General features: G+C 46.1%; 1 protein-coding gene and 1 long non-coding RNA gene across 2 annotated transcripts in view; one reads left to right on the top strand and one right to left on the bottom strand.

Moving 5' to 3' along the window:
• Positions 1–7,659: 7,659 nt before the first annotated feature.
• Positions 7,660–13,525, bottom strand: LOC115598463. Its single transcript, XR_003987676.1, has 3 exons — positions 13,461–13,525; positions 10,147–10,340; positions 7,660–7,814 (listed from the first exon to the last, which is right to left on the bottom strand). It is a non-coding gene; the product is annotated as an uncharacterized LOC115598463 (long non-coding RNA).
• Positions 13,526–14,147: 622 nt separating this feature from the next.
• MAP3K9 (mitogen-activated protein kinase kinase kinase 9) overlaps positions 14,148–17,800 on the top strand; it is a 44,522-nt gene continuing 40,869 nt past the window's right edge. The window contains 3 exon segments of the mRNA XM_030451909.1: positions 14,148–14,415; positions 14,418–14,438; positions 14,441–14,494. Coding sequence (XP_030307769.1) covers positions 14,196–14,415; positions 14,418–14,438; positions 14,441–14,494 — 295 coding nt within the window. The 5' untranslated portion in view covers positions 14,148–14,195.

Here is a 17,800-nt window from a genome sequence, read left to right as displayed (position 1 = left end):
AATTAGGAAGGGAAGGTGAACAGAATTTAGGAACAGGCTTTAGAAGGCTGGCTTTACTAACAGGGAACTGTGAAGACCTGTGCAATACAATGGCATTGCAGGGCAATAAAGTTATAGGGGACTGAGTCCACCATTTCATGCAACTGGATTTCATGAAAGTTAAAGGTGCACATGGGCAGATTAGGCTCAGAGGCCTTGGTGCCATTGGCAGTTCCCTGGATCTTTCTTGGATTTCAGCTTCATTCTCAATTAACAGGAGACTGAACTTTACATTTCTGTCTGACTTCAGCTCCTTTGCTAGCTGTGGGATGTAAAAGGGCTGCCTGCTGAATACAGCTTGCTGAAGTGAATATGCAGTGACTGTGTGCTTCAGTAGGAGGTGTGAAGAATTAATTCTGACATTCAACATTATTGGAAAGCAGTAATGTAATTCATTGCCTTGAGATGGAATGTGGCCATGGTTAACACCTGATTTGAGAAAAGGACTGCAGAATCTCACTTTTAAATCCCTCTTGGAAGGTAGCATCTCGAGGCACAAGCTGCTTCAGCACCAATGTAGTCATTTTCAGCAGAAGCAGTGCTAGGGTTGTTTTTTTTTTAACAAGCAAAGTTTTAAATTCCCAGAGATCTTGTATGATTTATACTGGCAAAGAAATCTCAAGCTGCCTCACAAGATCGTCCCTTCCTGTATTCTTCTTCTGCTCTCCAGAGTTTCTCCCCAGGTAAATATTGAGCAGGTCAGACCTGCTTAGTGCAGAAGATCTGATGAAATCCACACCTGAGGGTGTTGTGACTATTTTTGTATTATTTGCTTGGATTGGCAGTGCTGGAAGATACAGTTGACAGATTTCAAGAATGTGAAGATTATTAATGTGGGGGGAGTGCCTGAAACACTGCCACTTTATGGCAGATAGAAAGTAACTTGGATTCCAGCAATCCTTTAAAGAGGTATTAAAAAACCCCAAAAAACCCCAGCAAACTTGTCTGAGCTCCCCAGTGAGTAACACTCCAGGAATCCCAGAGGCACAGACCCAGGCTGTCCCAGACAGTTTTTCTTTATTCCCTAGGCCATGTTTTCTTTAAGCTCTAGCTAAAGGAAGCCATCATCTACAGCCATACCAGTGCAAGAACCAAATGAAATCAGGTACAAGCACAGCAGAATGGGGAAGCCTGAAGGAGGTGTGATGAGAGCTCTATTAGAGAGGACATATGGTTTTAAAAAGAAAGGGTCTCTGGCAGCCAGCTGGAGTGGCATAATTACTCATCAGGGAAAAAACCAGCAGCTAGGAAGATCTTCTTCCTCCCCTGCTGGCTGAATAGATTTGTTGCAGCCATTCAGTGGGCACCTGGCTGGAACCTAACAGCATTTCCACATTTTCCACAAACCAGCATTTGATGTTTAAGCTGTTTAGGAGGAAGTTGTTACTGTAAAAGAGATCCATATCCATAAGCCATAGCCATACAGAGACACAACACACACATTCAGCTCAAACTTGCAGTTCCCACTTTCAGCTAGCTCTTGGGTTATAACCCATGAAGCAATCCTTGGCAACACAGAGCACCCATATGCATGTACAGAGATGTATGTGTTCATGTACAGATACAGATACACCACGGGTTCTGAAATACATAATTTTTCATGCAAATATTTTTGCATCTGCATTTGTTGAGAGTCTTCAGTCTGTCTGTGTATCATTTTTGTACATGTTTAGTTCCTGCACTTATCTCTGTGTCCATGAGGTCTGTGGTCAGAATCCTTTGCCCTCATCAGTACAGGTAAGACCATAAACAGCAGCAGCATGAGGGCACAGTATTGAGTAGGGCACTATATGCAGCCAAGGAAAGTGGACTTAAAAACAGATTCATGTTTTGCAACTCCACGGTATCTGCTAAGTGTCATTGGTACTAATGCATGTGTTAGAATTTAGGTTGTTTTTTTAACCTGTGGATGAGAGCAACTCGCAGAGGAGGTGTCTGTAATTCCTTTGTACAGGTCTTAAAACTGTTGCAAATTGAGTGACTTACTCTGGTTCTCAATCTAAACCAGTGACAAAGACAGCATCCAGACCTCCTAGGTCTCAATTTACTGACAGAGTGATGTTTCACATAAAGAGCATCTGTACAAGCTGTCACAGCTTCTGCAGAGTCAATCCAAGACAGGTGAGCTTTCTCTTAGTTCAGAAACAAGACAGTGGGATGAAACTAAGGCTGTTAATTCTTCCTCTGTATGTATTTATTGCATGAAATTGTTCCCCACTTCATATCAAGAACAGATGCTGAACATGTTTTTCTATCAGCTGTGCTTATTGGTCTGTCCCCTTGATAGAAGAAACCCACAGGAGATGATCTGAGGGGGTGGATCCATCAGCAGCCCTTTGCAGAGTTCCTTCCTGATCCTTTTCTTAGGAGTGAGAGATTATGCCCACCATGGAGCAGCTTCATGCCTCTTCCCTCAGGGCAGATTCTCAGGGATCTTCAGGCATTCACAGAAATGTATTTTTCCCAAGGCCACTTCCATGGATACCTTGTGCAGCTGCTGGGCTCTGGGCTCCAGCACTGTCTGTGGCAGTAGCATTAGTATGTTTACTTCACTGGTGCATTCTTTATCAGTCTGCAGCATGCAAAGACATCTTCTGCCCCTTGGTAAACCTTTGATGGATTAAGCAATGAGAAGTCAAAAGTAGAAAACTGTTAGAGAGCAAAGGTGCTCACTCCAGGTGTGTGGTGCTGGTGACAGCCATGTATTTCTGATCACACCTGCTGGAGAAACTCAGGACCTTTACCTTTCCATAGGCCAATCCAGAAATGGCTGCAAAATGGCCTGTAAATACTGCTCTGGAGATAAACAATGGAAATGACCTAACATGAAAAAATAACCCCAAAGGCAAAAAATCAGAAACAACTTTGAAACAAAGGAAGGGTGGAGTAAGCAACCCTTTTGGAGAGATTTATACTCTGCTTCATGCTGCCTGTAGTACCCAGAAATGCCACTGACGTTGCACTAGGAATCTGTAGGCTATATGCCTATGGGTGTTATATACAGTGTTCTAAACATCATGGGAATTAGGGAACCTTTAACAAAATCTGCAGTTGGTAGCAGTTAAAGTTAGATTCAGAGTGATTTATCTTTTTGCCATTGTTTCAGCATGTGACATGACACAAAAAGAGGAGGATTTGTTGCAAGCAGTATTTTAACCACAAAAAGCTCTTTTGCAGTAGAAAATGTACTTCCAAGATTTAATTCAATCCTGAGTGTTACACAAATCATATGAAAAACAGCCTTGCTGTCGTAACAACAGAATTAAGCACAGGTGGCCAAAGTATTTTCACTACTGGACTGAATTATGAATTTCTGGTACACACTGCTGCTTCACAGTTATGTTGGTAGTAATGCAACTACATGATTTCTTGTAAATCTTTAAATGGCATGTGATGGAAAACAAAACATTTTAAATGAAAAAGAAATATATATAAGTCAAAGCTTCAGGCATCATTTCACAAGCTTCATCTTGAAAAACATCTTTGTTCACAACTATTACTTCTACTGACACTGGGGAAACCTGCACTCAACTTGATTTATTTTTTTTTTTAACGCAGAAAGTCTGTAGGGTCTGGGCTTTGCAAATAAACAGTTTTTATAATAATAATTTATATTTATAATAAACATAATTTAATTTATAATAATAAAAATAATTTAATTTGTAATAAACAGATTTTAAAATAATACAACTTTTCAGAAGCCTCCCTTCTGCCTTACTCCTTACAACCAATCTAAACAGCACATACTTTCTCAAAGAAAGACTTCTAACTGATGGACAGACCTGGTAAGAGTTCCTCACTTGTTGTGTGCACCTCCTGGTTCAGTCAACCCCATCATCTCATAAACTTTGAGACAAGTGCTCAAGTTGTCAGATTTTCTCATAGATACAACAGAGAGATTGTGAGGGACTGAGGTAAAAGGAGTGATGGAAGAATATCAGCTCTAGGTTAAAAGTGTTCAGCAGGAGTGGGATTGATGTCTCCAGAAAAATCCACCCAGTTCAGTCAGACAGAGACCTCCCAGGACATTCAGCAGGGTGGGCTGCACATGCAGTGTGTGTGGCCTTGTGTGGTCTACAGGGAAAAGAGAGATTGCATTACTGAAAGCTTATCCTGTGTAAGAACACCTCCTCTTCTTCCCACTGATAAGATAGCAACAACCACTGTCCTTGTGATCCATCTTTCTTTCTAACACTTTCTATCCAAAATAAAGGCAGGAGCGTGCTGAGAGCTGATCCTTCTCTCTGGGTGCAAGCCTGTAAGTTGTCACGTTCTCTGAACTGGTCAGTAGCAGGGCAGAGAAAAAAGACAGGAGTCCTACATGTGTATGTACAGTCACATTTGAATTAAAATGAAGTGAAAATTAAATAATCTGCCTTCCCCTAGTGCAGTTTTTAAGAAAAAGGAAGAAGGTTACATCCCAGAAACATGTGTTTGTTTTTTCTCACTCTTGTGGCACCCTGGGTTTTGTAATGGCACAGGCAAATCACATGTAAGATTAAAAAGGGTAAACTGGAGGGCAAACAGGAAAGAGCTGAAAATAATACTGGTTTCAGAAGATAAAAAGAGTCGTTCTGAGAAGCTGGAAGAAAACTATGGTAAGGGTAGTGTAAAGCATGGACCATGAGGAGGTTTATTCCAAGGAGCAGCTGAGTGTCTGGGAAAGCTCGTGGACCTATGTCTTCCAAATCTCTTTGCAGACCTAGACGTGGCTGGATTCAGTGGTATCATTCACAATAAAATGCAGAGTTTCTGCTTTTAGTGAGGGCACCTGTGAGATGGTTTCTTGTACATGCTAGAAGATGAGTGGATACAATTCTATTTTCAGTCCCATGCCTCTGGCTGGGCCTGCTGGCTGTGGGATGTGGGCAAACTCCCTGCTGGATGGGTGAGAACTCGAGCAGATGAAGTGCTCAGGAGTGAGATGACTCACACTGCCTCATTCCTTCACTATTACACAATTTCACTTTTTTTTTTTTTTTTCCTCCACAGAAAGGTTTTCTTCCACATTCTTTCTGTCACTTTTTTTCCCCTCTCCAGTAAAAACGCCTGCCTTTACCATGATTTCACCCCGAGATGGGCAGGCAGCTCCATACTGCAACCTGGCAGGGTATCAAAAAGGTCCATTTTCTCAAGGGGAACAGGAAAAGGTAATAATGGAGGAACTGGAAAACAAACGTCTCCGACTACAATTGTTCCATCCCAAAGTGAATGAAAACAATGAGCTTTCAGCCCCGAGGAAACAGCGTGTGGCTCCAGCAGGACCAAAAATAACCCGGGCCAGAATTCCTTCATTGTTAACCGCAGGATGGAAAAACGGAGCCCTCGCTCCGCAGCCCGCGCTGCCGCTCCGAGCCTTGCTGCCTGCGCCCCGACGGCTCCGCGGCTGCCCCGGATCACCCCCACCCCGATCCAGCTGCCCCCCGGCTCTTCCCGGAGACCCGCCCCGGGGAGGAGGGATTTCTGTCCTCCGGAAACCGGGGATTTGCTCCTTGGGATGTGTTGATGGAGAGTACTGAGAGCATCGCTGCCAGTGCGTTCCGGGTGGTTCGCCCTGCTCGATGAGAGTGACCACATTTGCAGCGGGAGTGGATCAAGGGTTGGACTTGATGATCTCTGAGGTCCCTTCCAGCCCAGCCCATTCTATGATTCTATGATTCTATGATTCAAATTAAGCGTCGGAAGGTTCCTGTCGGTGTCGTGTTGTGGCTTGTGCCACGGGAGAAGAGAGGGGCTGACACTGCAGCTCCTCGGCGTGGTGACACTCCCACACCCATCATGAGACCTGCCTCGACAGCGATCCTCCTCCCCAGACAGCTCTGGAGTTCGTTACCCTCTCCTTTTCTTATCCGTGTAAAGAAATTCTGCCACAATATGGACAATTTAAGGACGAATGCCATCTACTAGGGTCAAGGAGGCAAAGCTGTTCATAGGCTCACGTTCGATAGGAAGGAAGCACGTTTCTTTGCTGATAGTGGAGTTATGCCATACCAGGAAGCATAACCGTGTGAAAATGGGGAAATGAACATTTTGTAGCCATTTCAATGGTCTCACTGCAACGCACTTCATGTTGGCATTTAAAAATACCACAGGCAAATAGCATGATAGGCTTTCCTGAAATGGTGGGTTCTGTTCAGTGCCTCACAACCCCAGCAGGTACCTGCTTGCAGTCCCAGGGAGATGGCTGCTTTTGTCCCAGGCTTCAGTCCTCTCAGACTCCCTTAGGAGCACCGTGGGGTCAAGTGAGAGGAGATACTGCTATGGAGTAGTGGGAAGGCTCTGCTGGCATGAATTTGAGGTGAACAGCAAATGAGCATTAAAGCTGTGAGTGAATTATATATATAGCTCATTCTGTAGCATTCTGGCTCATTCCCTGCTAGCTTGACACAAGTTACAGAAAAATACATATTAAAAAATCTGAGAGCTGGAAAACTTTTTGTTGTGACTGTTCTAAAAATCCCCTCTTCCAGTAAAGCCAAGTGACTTCTTGTCTTGAAGACAAGGGTCAAAGCCAACCTCAAGAAAGGTCTGGTTATTACTTGTCTGTCCATAAACATTGTATGTAAAGTCATGCCTGTGACCTTTTGGGATGGCAGCTGAGGGCCCCCACTGCCCAGTGATGCAGAAATTTCAGATTCTAACAGCAGTGAAGCAGGAAGATTTATGCTGGATATATGTGCAGGAAGCCCATCATTCATACATTAACAAATCTTACTCACATGTGCCCTTTTGTGGGCACAATTTGGAGAGAAAACACCACCCCACGAAAAAGAAGGAGCCATGTATCCTTTACAAGTTAATTACTCTTAATGTTATCTTCTGAAAGCTACTCAGGAACCAATTAGAGTCAAAGACACTCAGCAGTTTGCAGTCTGGGACTGATCTGCTCAGGCCAACTCCGTGGATTGTGCTTCCCTCCTTCTACAGAAGCTTCAGCTGCACAGTGCATGGTGCTCTGACAGTGTGCAGGGCCAGAGCCCACCAGATAAGACTGCCAGTTAGGGAAAAGAACAACAAAAAAAAGGTCAATAGATAATGCAGGTGAGCTCTGGAATGGAAAGGCAGACTCCTTGAGATGGGTGCAATCCCTGCCCTGGCTCTGATGCTGCCAGTGCTGAGAGGCAGCCTCACAATAAAAACACAAAGTGTCTCTCTGCCCAGACTTAAACTAAAAGATCAAAACAGAGTTAGGACCATTTCCCTGTAAGCACAATGAAATCCCTTCATAAGTTGCCTTATGAAGTATCTAATGAGCACAATATAATATCTGATCTTAGTCACCAGGTACTGAGTAGATGCTACACGGGGAAACCAAGACAGAAAACTTTCCAGTAGAAAGTAATACATTTTTTAAACAGGCTCCTCTAACTAATTCTGCTAAGGATTTAAACTGTGATTTCTAATAAGAGGAGACAGCAGGCAAATGTTGCCTATTCCCTCAAGACAGCATGGAAAAAAACAATTACTACTGCAATGACCTAGTTGGTCTTATTTTAGATTGAGGTTTATCATTCTGAATAGTAAGTTAACTTACTAAATACAACATAGAGAAAAAATACATCAGCCTCAATCAATAATAGGATTATTTTACTCCAAATGAAAAGGCTACCCATTTGGGCACAAAGCTATAATTTGGACATGAATGCTGACAGCCAGTGGATGTGGCAGGAATACATTTTCCATCTGTCTCCTATGGTTTGAGTTCAGATGCAGGATTCTTCATTTCTGTGGTGTATTTCTGAAGTTATTCAAGGGTGGATTCAGTGACCTGAAAACTGGCCCAAAGGCTTTGTTGGACAAACTTAAAACCTAAACAAAATCCCAGGCCAGCTAATACCTTGTTTTCCATTTTGTTTTTTGTTATTTCCAAAGAAAACCTCAGTGCCCTCACAAACAAGGGAGGCTTGGTCATTCCTTGGACAGAAGGCCTTGGGGGTAAGAGGAGATGCCAGGGGCAATGCAGATCATTCTGCAACACATGCTGGCTGCAGCACTCAAGGTGCTGTGCTGCTGCTTCATTTTGCATATAAAAAGGAAGATCAAGGCCACCAGCAGCTATAAAGTTTTCAGAAAGTTTTTGAGAGATTTGCTGAAGTGTTTTTACTGTCTGGTGGGAGCATTTGCATGGCACTAATCTCAGGTGCTTTATTCAGAGTTTAAATTTTGTTCCACCCACATTCAAAGGTGTTGCACAGCGTTGCCAGAGTGGCAGTGAGATTCTGATGTTCCTCTGCTTCAGGAGCAGCAGCCCAGCCAATGATAAATTAAACATGAGCTATGAATGTGGCTTGGGCAGAGATATGCAAATACTTGAACAGAGTGTGCAAATGGTAGTGATTACTAAGCCAAAGTAAAACATAATTTCTCTTAGCTGTATATCTTTTAAGCTTGGCAGAAATCTCATTTGAAAGTCTTCCTCTGTTTTACTTTTTCCTGTAGGGATGCTCATAAATGTGTTAATGCTTCATGTTACATGTCAGATTGTACCATGACCTGTAATAATATTAATGCAATCATTGCAATGTTTCATTATCAAAACAAAGCTAAATTTTAAAGCTGGGCTTGCCTGCAAAATAAACTGGAAGCTCTCAGATTTTGGCCCAGAATTTCCACTCTCCTATGTTTTTAGTCTTCTTTTATTTTCCAGGTCATCTGTTCTATGGAGAAAGAAGACATAGCCATCTGGGAGATTAGCATATATATTTTATGAAGCAGAGCAGAGCTCTCTCTTTTACTGACTCAGATGCTAAAGACCCAGATTTGCAGCCTGGCTCCTAGCTAGCACAGCAGAGTTCATGCAGCTTCTGTTGCCAGTGGCTTACCTTCCTTCCCTGCATGAAGAACAAATCCACACTAAAGCTATGTTGACAAAGCAGTGCTGGTCTAAAGTGGGAAAAAGCACCACAGTTCAACTTCACAGCCATGCAAAGAGTCAGTTTTTAATGACAGTAGAATCCATTCATCAGTGAAGCTTGAATTGTTTGAGATTATCAGAATTTGATCAAAGAGATCTGTCTAGTGGCATGAGAAACATCACCAGAGTGGTGGATATAGTTCTCTCTGCAGATATAACCATGGAACATAGCTGAGATATATCCTCTGAAATGTGGAAGAGCCAAATTACAGCATTAGTGCTGGGTTAATTTCAGATGCAATATAAATTACCACTGTAATTTTTCTTCTTTCTGGACATTCCACTATTTTATTTTAGTTCAGTTTTATTAGCATTCTGGTTTTTTTCTCTTCACAGAGTACAGAAATGAGGAGCCTGGAGTGCCACCATTTTGATAGCCAGTGTAGATCTATAGCTCTGGACTGTCACAGTGGTAACATGATTATAGAGCTGCTGAGTTCAGTCAAGAGAGAGCAAAAGCATCCATTGAGAGAGCAATAGCTTGGTATGGTCTGCACAAGTGTCCAGCAAAGACAGGGCAAAAGCTGAGATGATCATCATAAATGTATATGAATGATGGAACTGAGTAAGCAGAGTGCTTTCTATAGCTTCTTAAAACAAGGGGTGGGGATAGACTGGGTAGATTGGCCTTTTTGTCCTCCAGTAATTTGGGGTTTGTTGTTGTTTTTCTTGGTGTTACTTTTTGGGTTTGTTTTGTTTTGTTGGCTGTGGTTGGTTTGGTTGTTTTTTGTTTTGGTTTGTTTTTTATGTAGATGCAAAACCCCAAGCATTTATTAGAATTCTGGGTCTAGAATTCCCAGCTTGAACTCCATTCAGAGTATTGTCTGCATTTTGCAGGACAGACACACCTTTATAAACAGACAACAAAACCTGCATTCAAACTTTGGGAAGTGCAGAGTGTCTCTGTAGGTACAGACCTTGAGAACTGGGTCTGTTACATCCAGAATCTAATTCCCATTATTCAGATCTGCTGAATAGCAATGGGAATACATACAGCCTTATTAGAAAAGCCATAAGAAAGTGTAATATTTGGGCTATATGTTTACCAGAAAGGCATACAGGTTAAAAATATTTCTGTGCCTTGCAAACCCTAAAATGCCATCTCACACAGACTCATGCAGAGTCTGTAATGTTCTCCTCTCTTATGCCACCTATGGAAATGTATATTTATGTTCACTGACTCTTCTATTTACCTTGATCCTAAGAACAGCCTCAGCAGTCTGGCCAAATCTCCTCATTCAGAAAGCAGTTTCTTTTGGTGAAAGATGCCAAGAGAAGTAAATGAGAATGGGAAATTGCTGTCATGGCTTCTCAGAACTTCTCACTGGACACTCTCCCAGCTCCAGGTTGTGGCTGCTCTGGGCTTCCTGAGCTGGGCACACCATCTCTGTAGAAACAAACACAGCATCAGTGGGGAAAAAAACCACACCACAATAATAATAATAATAACAATAATAATAACAACAGCAATAATAACAATAATAACAACAGCAATAATAACAACAATATAATAACAATAATAATAAAAGAAAAGAAAAAAAGAAAAAAAAGAAAAAAAAAGAAAAAAGAAAAAGAAAAAAAAGAAAAAAAGGAAAAAAGAAAAAAGAAAAAGAAAAAGAAAAAAAAAGAAAAAAATAAGAAAAAAATAAAAAAGAAAAAAGAAAGAAGAAAAGAAGAAGAAAAGAAGAAGAAAAAAAGAAGAAAAGAGAAAGAAAAAAAGAAAAGAGGAAAAAAGAAAAGGAAAAAGAAGAAAAGGAAAAAAAAGAAAAAAGGAAAAAGAAAAGGAAAAGAAAAAAGGAAGAAAAGAGAAAGAAAAAAAAAGAGAAAAAGAAGAAAAGGAAAAAAGAAGAAAGGAAAAAAGAAAAAAGGAAAAAGAAAAAAGAAAAAAAGGGGAAAAACAAGAAAAAAAGAAAAAGGAAAAAAAAGGAAAAAAAAGAAAGGGTAAGATGCCTCTGAGGACGTTTGTGGACTTCAGTCTCAAGGCATCCACTAGATGGCGAGGTTCTTTCTGGGCAGGGAAGCCCAACCTCACACAAACCCTTTCCTCCTGTTACAGATCTCACCGTAGGTAACAGAACTCATACTTTACATCTGTCAGTGCTTTACAGCGGTGTTAAGCAGCTGAACGAGAGGAGCCCTCTGCCTCCTTGTGTCTTACTCAGTTTTTCATGTTACAATTCCTAAAGCACGATGATCACAATAAGCATAATAATTCCCTACGGTGTGAATTTAAAGAAATGTTTCTTGTTTTTTTCTCTAAACAAAATTGGACACAAAAGTCTTGCATGGAGCTGAGGTTGTTTCCATTAGGGACATTAAACACCAGCCCTTCAGATTCCATCTCTATCATCTATTATTTGAACTCCAAAAACTACAATTATTTTCCTCCTTGGCTCCATGAAGCCAAAGTGACCTTAACTTCGGGCTGTGGCTGAAAGGGCTTGAGTCTGCTGTCCCTTCCACCTCTCCTGTCCTGCTTTCCTACCTTGTGCTGGCTTTAACAGCTGTGTGTACAGCCCTAACCTAAGTCAAACCCACCTAAACAGTCAGTGGGTAATGAACTTTTAGTTGGTGGCTGGGCTTTCAGTGAGAAAAACAGGCTGGAGTGACTCTAAAGCCACACAGCCACTGGTGCTGCAAGGAGAGAAGCGGGTCAGGCTGTGACAAGGGGCAGGAAAGTCCCTTCCAGCAACAGGGTAATTGGGTAAGCTTGCTGGGATTGTAAAAACACACCCTCGAGTAACAAAGGAATAACTGAGAGGATGCATCCTCAGCTCTGCCCTCTGCTGTGAACTTTGTGGAGGGAAAAAAAACCCCAAAAAGGAACCCGAAAAAAAAAGTCAGTTTCCTGCAGGATCCTCTGCAATACTTGTTACTGAACTGCATTTGGGGGAAGGTTTTTTTCTCTGAAAACAGGCAAAGAAATTAAAATATTAGATCTTCAGAATTCTTTTTAAAGCTAAAACACTGGTGCTTCCTAAGTGTAGTTAAGTGCTTCCTAAGATAGTAGAGGGATAGACAGACAAAGCCCCATTGCATACAATTCAGGAAGTATTAGCAGTTATTCTGTACAAAAGCCTCATTAGGAAATTGACTTGTTTTTTAAATCTTGCAGAATAAGAATTGTGTAACTCCATTTACAAAACACTAAGGAAAAAACTAAGCTAAATATTTGATGCAAGTGGGAAGACATCCAATGTGACCAGGCTGCCTGGGAATCTCTCTCAGCCTCAGTGGGCTTCGTTACAATGATCACAAACAGAGACTTTTCATTTCCAGTTTTACCCCTGGAAACGGCGAGAGGATTTTAAAGGGAACTGAAGTGAAAAGGAAACTGGCTCTCCCTTTTATATCACTATATATGAACAGGTTCTGCTCACAAGATCTTCCCAAGCTGTAAAAATGTTGGCAGCAGCAGAAGGCGTTTGTATTTTCAGGATGATGTTTGTATATGTATATATATGTATATATATATATATGCACACACACCAATTTTGAGTGAGAAATAAATTCTGTGGTTTAGTTTTCAGTACAGGCACTCAGCAGGGATGTACCCGGGTTAACTTGTCACCATGTCACACCTGTGCAAGGTGTACAGAGACAGAGGGAGCAGCCTGCAGATAGTGGCAGGGCCTTTCCTGGCCCCTGCCTGGCTCTCTGGCCCAAGCCCTCAGCTCCATCCAGGCGGGCACTGCCACAGCTCTGTGGAGCTCTGGGGTGCAGGAGGCCACCAGGAGGGGCAGGGAGACTGTCATGGAATCAGAGAGTCTTCCAGGTTGGAAAAGACACCTGGGGATCATTGAGTCCAACCATCACCCCTCCTGTAAAACGTGCTCCCCTCAGCCTATCCCCCAGCAGGGATCCCTCAGATCCAGGGACAGTGACTCCACCACCTCCCTGGGCAGCGTATGTACCAGTGTATGACCACACTTGCTGTGAAAAGTATTTTCCAGATCTCCAGTCTAAACCTGCCCCCTTGCAGCTTGAATCCATTGGTTCTGTAGCTCATTACCTGTGAGACCAGACCAGCACCAACCTCTCCACATCCTTCCAGGTTGTTACAAAGAGCCATGAGGTCTCCCCTCCTCTTCTTCAACCCGAACAACCCCAGCTCCTTCCTCACTGGATTTATCCCCCAGGCCCTTCCCCAGCACTCCTCTGCACTCCCTCCATCACCTCAGTCTCTCTGTTACAATCCCAGTGCCCCAAACCGGACACAGCACTCCCGGTGTGGCCTCACCAGCGCTGAGTACCGGGGCACAGCCACCCCCTGCTTCTGCTGGCCACACCGTTCCTCACACAAGCCAGGACGCCAGTGGCTTTCTTAGCCCCCCAGGCACACTGGTGGCCACACGCCACCCGCAGGTCACCTCCAGCCACACTTCCCCAGAACAACCCGACCCAACCTGCGGCACCACTTGGCCTCGCTGAGCCTCATGCTGCTGCCCCGCAGAACAACACTGTCAATCGGGACGAACCGCCCCGCCGACACACGGACACCACCCACCCGAGAAGCCCGGGCCTGGGGCGATGAGGAGGTGCCGTGTACGGGGAGCTCATCCCCCCGGGACTGCCGGTTCCCGCCCGCTGCTCCTGACGGTGCTGCCGCCGCTCCCCGCCCTGCCCGCCCGCTCCGTGTCGTCATCCTGGGGCAGCCAATGAGGAGCGGAGTTTGGGGCGCGTGGTGACGAGCGCCGCAAGGCTGAGGCGGGGAGGGGGGGAGGGGGGGAACGAGACACCGGGCAGCGCGAGAGGCCGAGGCCCGGGGCGGGGCGGGAAAGGGGCGGGAGCGCGGTCACCCAATCAGGTGAGGGCGATGTTGACGGACGGCGCCGGCGGCCAATGAGGATGAAGAGGCGGAGCTTCCCCTCCCCTCCCGCCGCCGAAGCTGCCAGAGAGTCAGGTGGCTCCGGGATGCGCGGCCGCGGCGGCAGGCGGAGGCGGGCGAGGAGGAGGGGGGGGATGCGGCGGCGGCTCGGCGGCACTCGCTGCCTGCCCTCGCCCCTTCCCGCGCTGGGCTGAGGCGGCAGCGCGCCGGGCCCTCCCCCTCCTCCCTCCCCCTCCTCCCGTTCCCCGGCGGCGGCAGCGGCGGCAGCAGCAGCAGCAGCAGCAGCGGCGGCAGCGGCGGCACCTGCTGCCGGCAGGCGCCGGGCCGCATGAACAATAGGCGGCGGTACCGGCCCCGCCGCCCCCCGCAGCGCCCGGCTGCCGCGGGTGCCTCCCCCTATGGAGCAACCTCGCCATGGAGCCCCTCACAGAGCTCAGCCAGGAAGGCGCGGGTGGCGGGGAGCCGCCGGGCGGCGGGCCGCTCTGGACCGCAGTCTTCGAGTACGAGGCGTGCGGCGAGGACGAGCTGAGCCTGCGGCCGGGGGACGTGGTGCAGGTGCTGTCCCGGGACTCGCACGTGTCCGGCGACGAGGGTTGGTGGACGGGCAAGATCGACCAGCGGGTCGGCATCTTCCCAGCAACTACGTGAGCAGCGGCGTGCAGGGGGCGGCACGGAGCTGCGGGCCCGTTACCCGCCACCCCCCGCTATACAATGTAAGGGGGACCGGGGCCGGGGGGGTGGGGGCTCGGCGCGGCATCTCTCCGCCACCTGGGGTGGGGAGGGAGCCGAGGGCTCGGTCCGGTACCGGCCCTTCTGTGGGACCGGGGACGGGGGCACTGAAGGTGTCGTGAGGCGCCTGAGGGACGCCCGGCAGGAGCTGAGAGTGCCGGAATGAGGCGGGGGAGGGGGGGGGCCGTTCCGGCCCGGTCCTCCTGAGGTTCCGGAGGGGCGGTGGGACCGCCGCAGGCGCGGAGGGAGGCCCGGTCCGGCCCTTCCGTTGATCCAGGGGAGGCCCCGGCCGGTGGGGGAGGGCCGTGGGAAGCCGCGGGGCCTGGCCGGCGACAGGGAGAGGGGACAGGGGCGAGCGGGGTCTGCGACCGCCCGGCCCCTCACCCCTGGGGCTGCGCCAGGCCGCTCGGCTGGGCCCGAGCCGCCCCGGTTCCGTCCGGTTCCGTTTCCCATCCCGCAGCTGCGTTCCTGCTGCTCCAGTGCCCTCCTGTCTTCCAGGCAAGCGCTGCTCTCCGGGGAGGCCGAGCCCAGCGCGATGTGTTGGCGTTTCATTGGCGGCAGGAGCAGTTTCCCGGTGGGAAGTCCTGAGTTTCCAGTGGCTGGGAAATTCTCACCGGGCTGCTGGAGCCTGGTAACTCGGCAGTGTCACCGAGGGCTCTGGTGGCTCTACCTTTAAGGGTACCTTTCAGGGAAGGTTGCTTGATAAGGAGCCTTGCTTCCTACGGTGTCCATTCAGAGCTCCCAATTGTTCAGGATTCTTGTTTTCTCCTAACCGGAAAAAAAAGAAAAAAACCGCCTATTATTTCTGATTTAAAAATGTATAACTTGCCTTGTGTTACCGTATTCCTCCTTAGTCCTTTTTCTTCTTAAAAATTCTCTTCTAAAATAGCTGTGAATGAGTCTTATCTGTGTTTGGGATATCTGGGTCTAACCGAGGGCTGCTTAACTAAGTTGTGATGCTGGAGGCGTGAAGAGATGGGTTTGTTTATGTCGGCTTCAGTGTAGTTTGGAAGCCTTTTGTTGGCATCAGAGAATAGGGCCATTTTCATCTGTACGTTTTTGTTGTTTTTTTTTTAGCCACTATGTGCAATTGTGGATAGAGAAACAGTGTGGAGTGACTGTTTCTAGAGCCTGTTTATCTATCACTATTGTCAATTCATGCAAGAATGAGGCTTTTTTATTTTGGAGGGGCAGAGAAAAATCTTCAGACTAAGTAGGCTTTTCTAGAAAGTAAAAGGATGCTTTGTCCTATTTAGGGACACATCTCCAAGGAATACAACTAATAGCTTTTTTCTTATTCTACATTCTACTTGAGAGCGTTTAGGTAGGAACTCAGCAATTTTCAGTATTGCCTTTGAGACTGTGAAGGGACCAGGTTGTGCAGTGCTGTTGCTTTCTTTCATGCTTAAGCAGCATTAAAAATTACATTTTTCCCCCACGTGCAGAAGACACTGGGAATGTTTATTAGATTTTGCCTTGGGCATAGTCAGGAGAACCATTTCTGCAGAACTTCTTTTGAAGCCTTAGGTCCTCTCCTGTTCTGGCTGTTAAAGTGCAGGCTTTGTAGGTGTGGATTTCCCTTCCTGTCACACTTCCTGGGGTTTGGTAGTTGAGGAATAGTTGTGGAGTTGCCACTTTCCTCCTTTATCCTTCTCTTCTCCTCCTAGTCCTCTCACCACTGCAGTTCTCTCAAGTCATCAACCATGTCTTCATGACAGAGTATAATTTATTGCTCTCCAGTAAGTTTTTAATATGCTAAGGAAACGTGTTCCTTTTTTTATATATAAAAAATACTGACCAATTCAAACGGGGTAAAGTTGGTGGCTGTTTTGGGCTTTTCAAGCTTTATATATATAATCTCTTTGCTGAGATATCAACTATCAGGCCTGATACCTTCTTATAGTTGGACAGCTGCCTGGAAGAACAGTCTACCATTAGCTTGTTGGACTATGAAGTATTAATGTTTTGCAGGAGTAATGCAGGGTGTAGACTTGAACCTGGGCACAGAACCTATTTTTAGTTGCTTTCCTAAAATTTACCTTCATGTTTGATGGAGGTTTTGGAGCCTGAGTTCCAGGGGGTTTGCAGCTACTGTGAGCTGTGGAGGTACAGTTAGTACTGGCATTCTGTCTCTTGGCCATCCACATAGTGCCCTCGATTTTAACCTCAGTGGGGGTGACATGAATGATAGAAGTCACCTCCGGAGGCTGTCAGCAGGGGAACAACTCAGGGGACCTCATCTGTGCTTTAGGGTCTTGCACACTCTGGCCTGAATTAAATAGCTCAACCATATCATAGTCATAGAATGGGCTGGGTTGGAAGGGACCTCAGAGCTCATCAAGTCCAACCCTTGATCCACTCCCCCCGTGGTTCCCAGCCCATGGCACTCAGTGCCACATCCAGGCTCTTTGGAAATCTCCAGACACGGAGAATCCACTACTTCCCTGGGCAGCCCATTCCAATGTCTGATCACCCTCTCCAGAAAGAAATTCTTTCTCATCTCCAACCTAAACCTCCCCTGGCACAACTTGAGACCCCCTCTTGTCTTGCTGAGAGTTGCCTGGGAAAAGAGCCCAACCCCCCCCTGGCTCCAACCTCCTTTCAGGGAGTTGTAGAGAGTGATGAGGTCTCCCCTGAGCCTCCTCTTCTCCAGCCTCAACACCCCCAGCTCCCTCAGCCTCTCCTCATAGGGTCTGTGCTCGAGTCCCTTCACCAGCCTGGTTGCCTCCTTTGGACCTGCTCCAGCACCTCAATCTCCTTCCTGAGCTGAGGGGCCCAGAACTGGACACAGGACTCAAGCTGTGGCCTCACCAGAGCTGAGCACAGGGGCAGTGGTGTCATAAATAGTGATTAAACAGTGCTTTGCTGTTGTCAACGTGGCCATTGTGTTGGTCAGCACTGTGGCTCATGCTGTACTGTCTCTGTCATTCCTTGTTGGTCCCCAGAGGAATTGTAGCATTTGTATTCCTAAATTTCAAGGCAAAAAATACATGTTAGGTATTCCTACTGCCCTATGTCCTGTACGGCCTGTCTGCTAAAGGGACTGGAGTTTAGAAAAGGGGTTAATGTGGAAATACAGAAAAGTGCAGAAAATATGTAAAGAAAAGTGAAGAAATAGGGAAAGGTGAAGAAACCCAACTATTTTTGCACTAATGTAGCTGTATTATACTAAGTCTATGAAAATGGAGAAACTATTGCAGTGCAAAATACCTTAAAAAAAAACTAAAAACCAAGCAACCCCCCCAAAAAACAACAGAATTTTTCTAAAGGTGAAGTTTTTCTCTCATTAA

Source organism: Calypte anna, chromosome 5A (genome assembly GCF_003957555.1).
Source record: "Calypte anna isolate BGI_N300 chromosome 5A, bCalAnn1_v1.p, whole genome shotgun sequence".
NCBI classification, from domain to species: Eukaryota; Metazoa; Chordata; class Aves; order Apodiformes; family Trochilidae; genus Calypte; species Calypte anna.
This window is presented reverse-complemented; position numbering and strand designations above follow the sequence as displayed.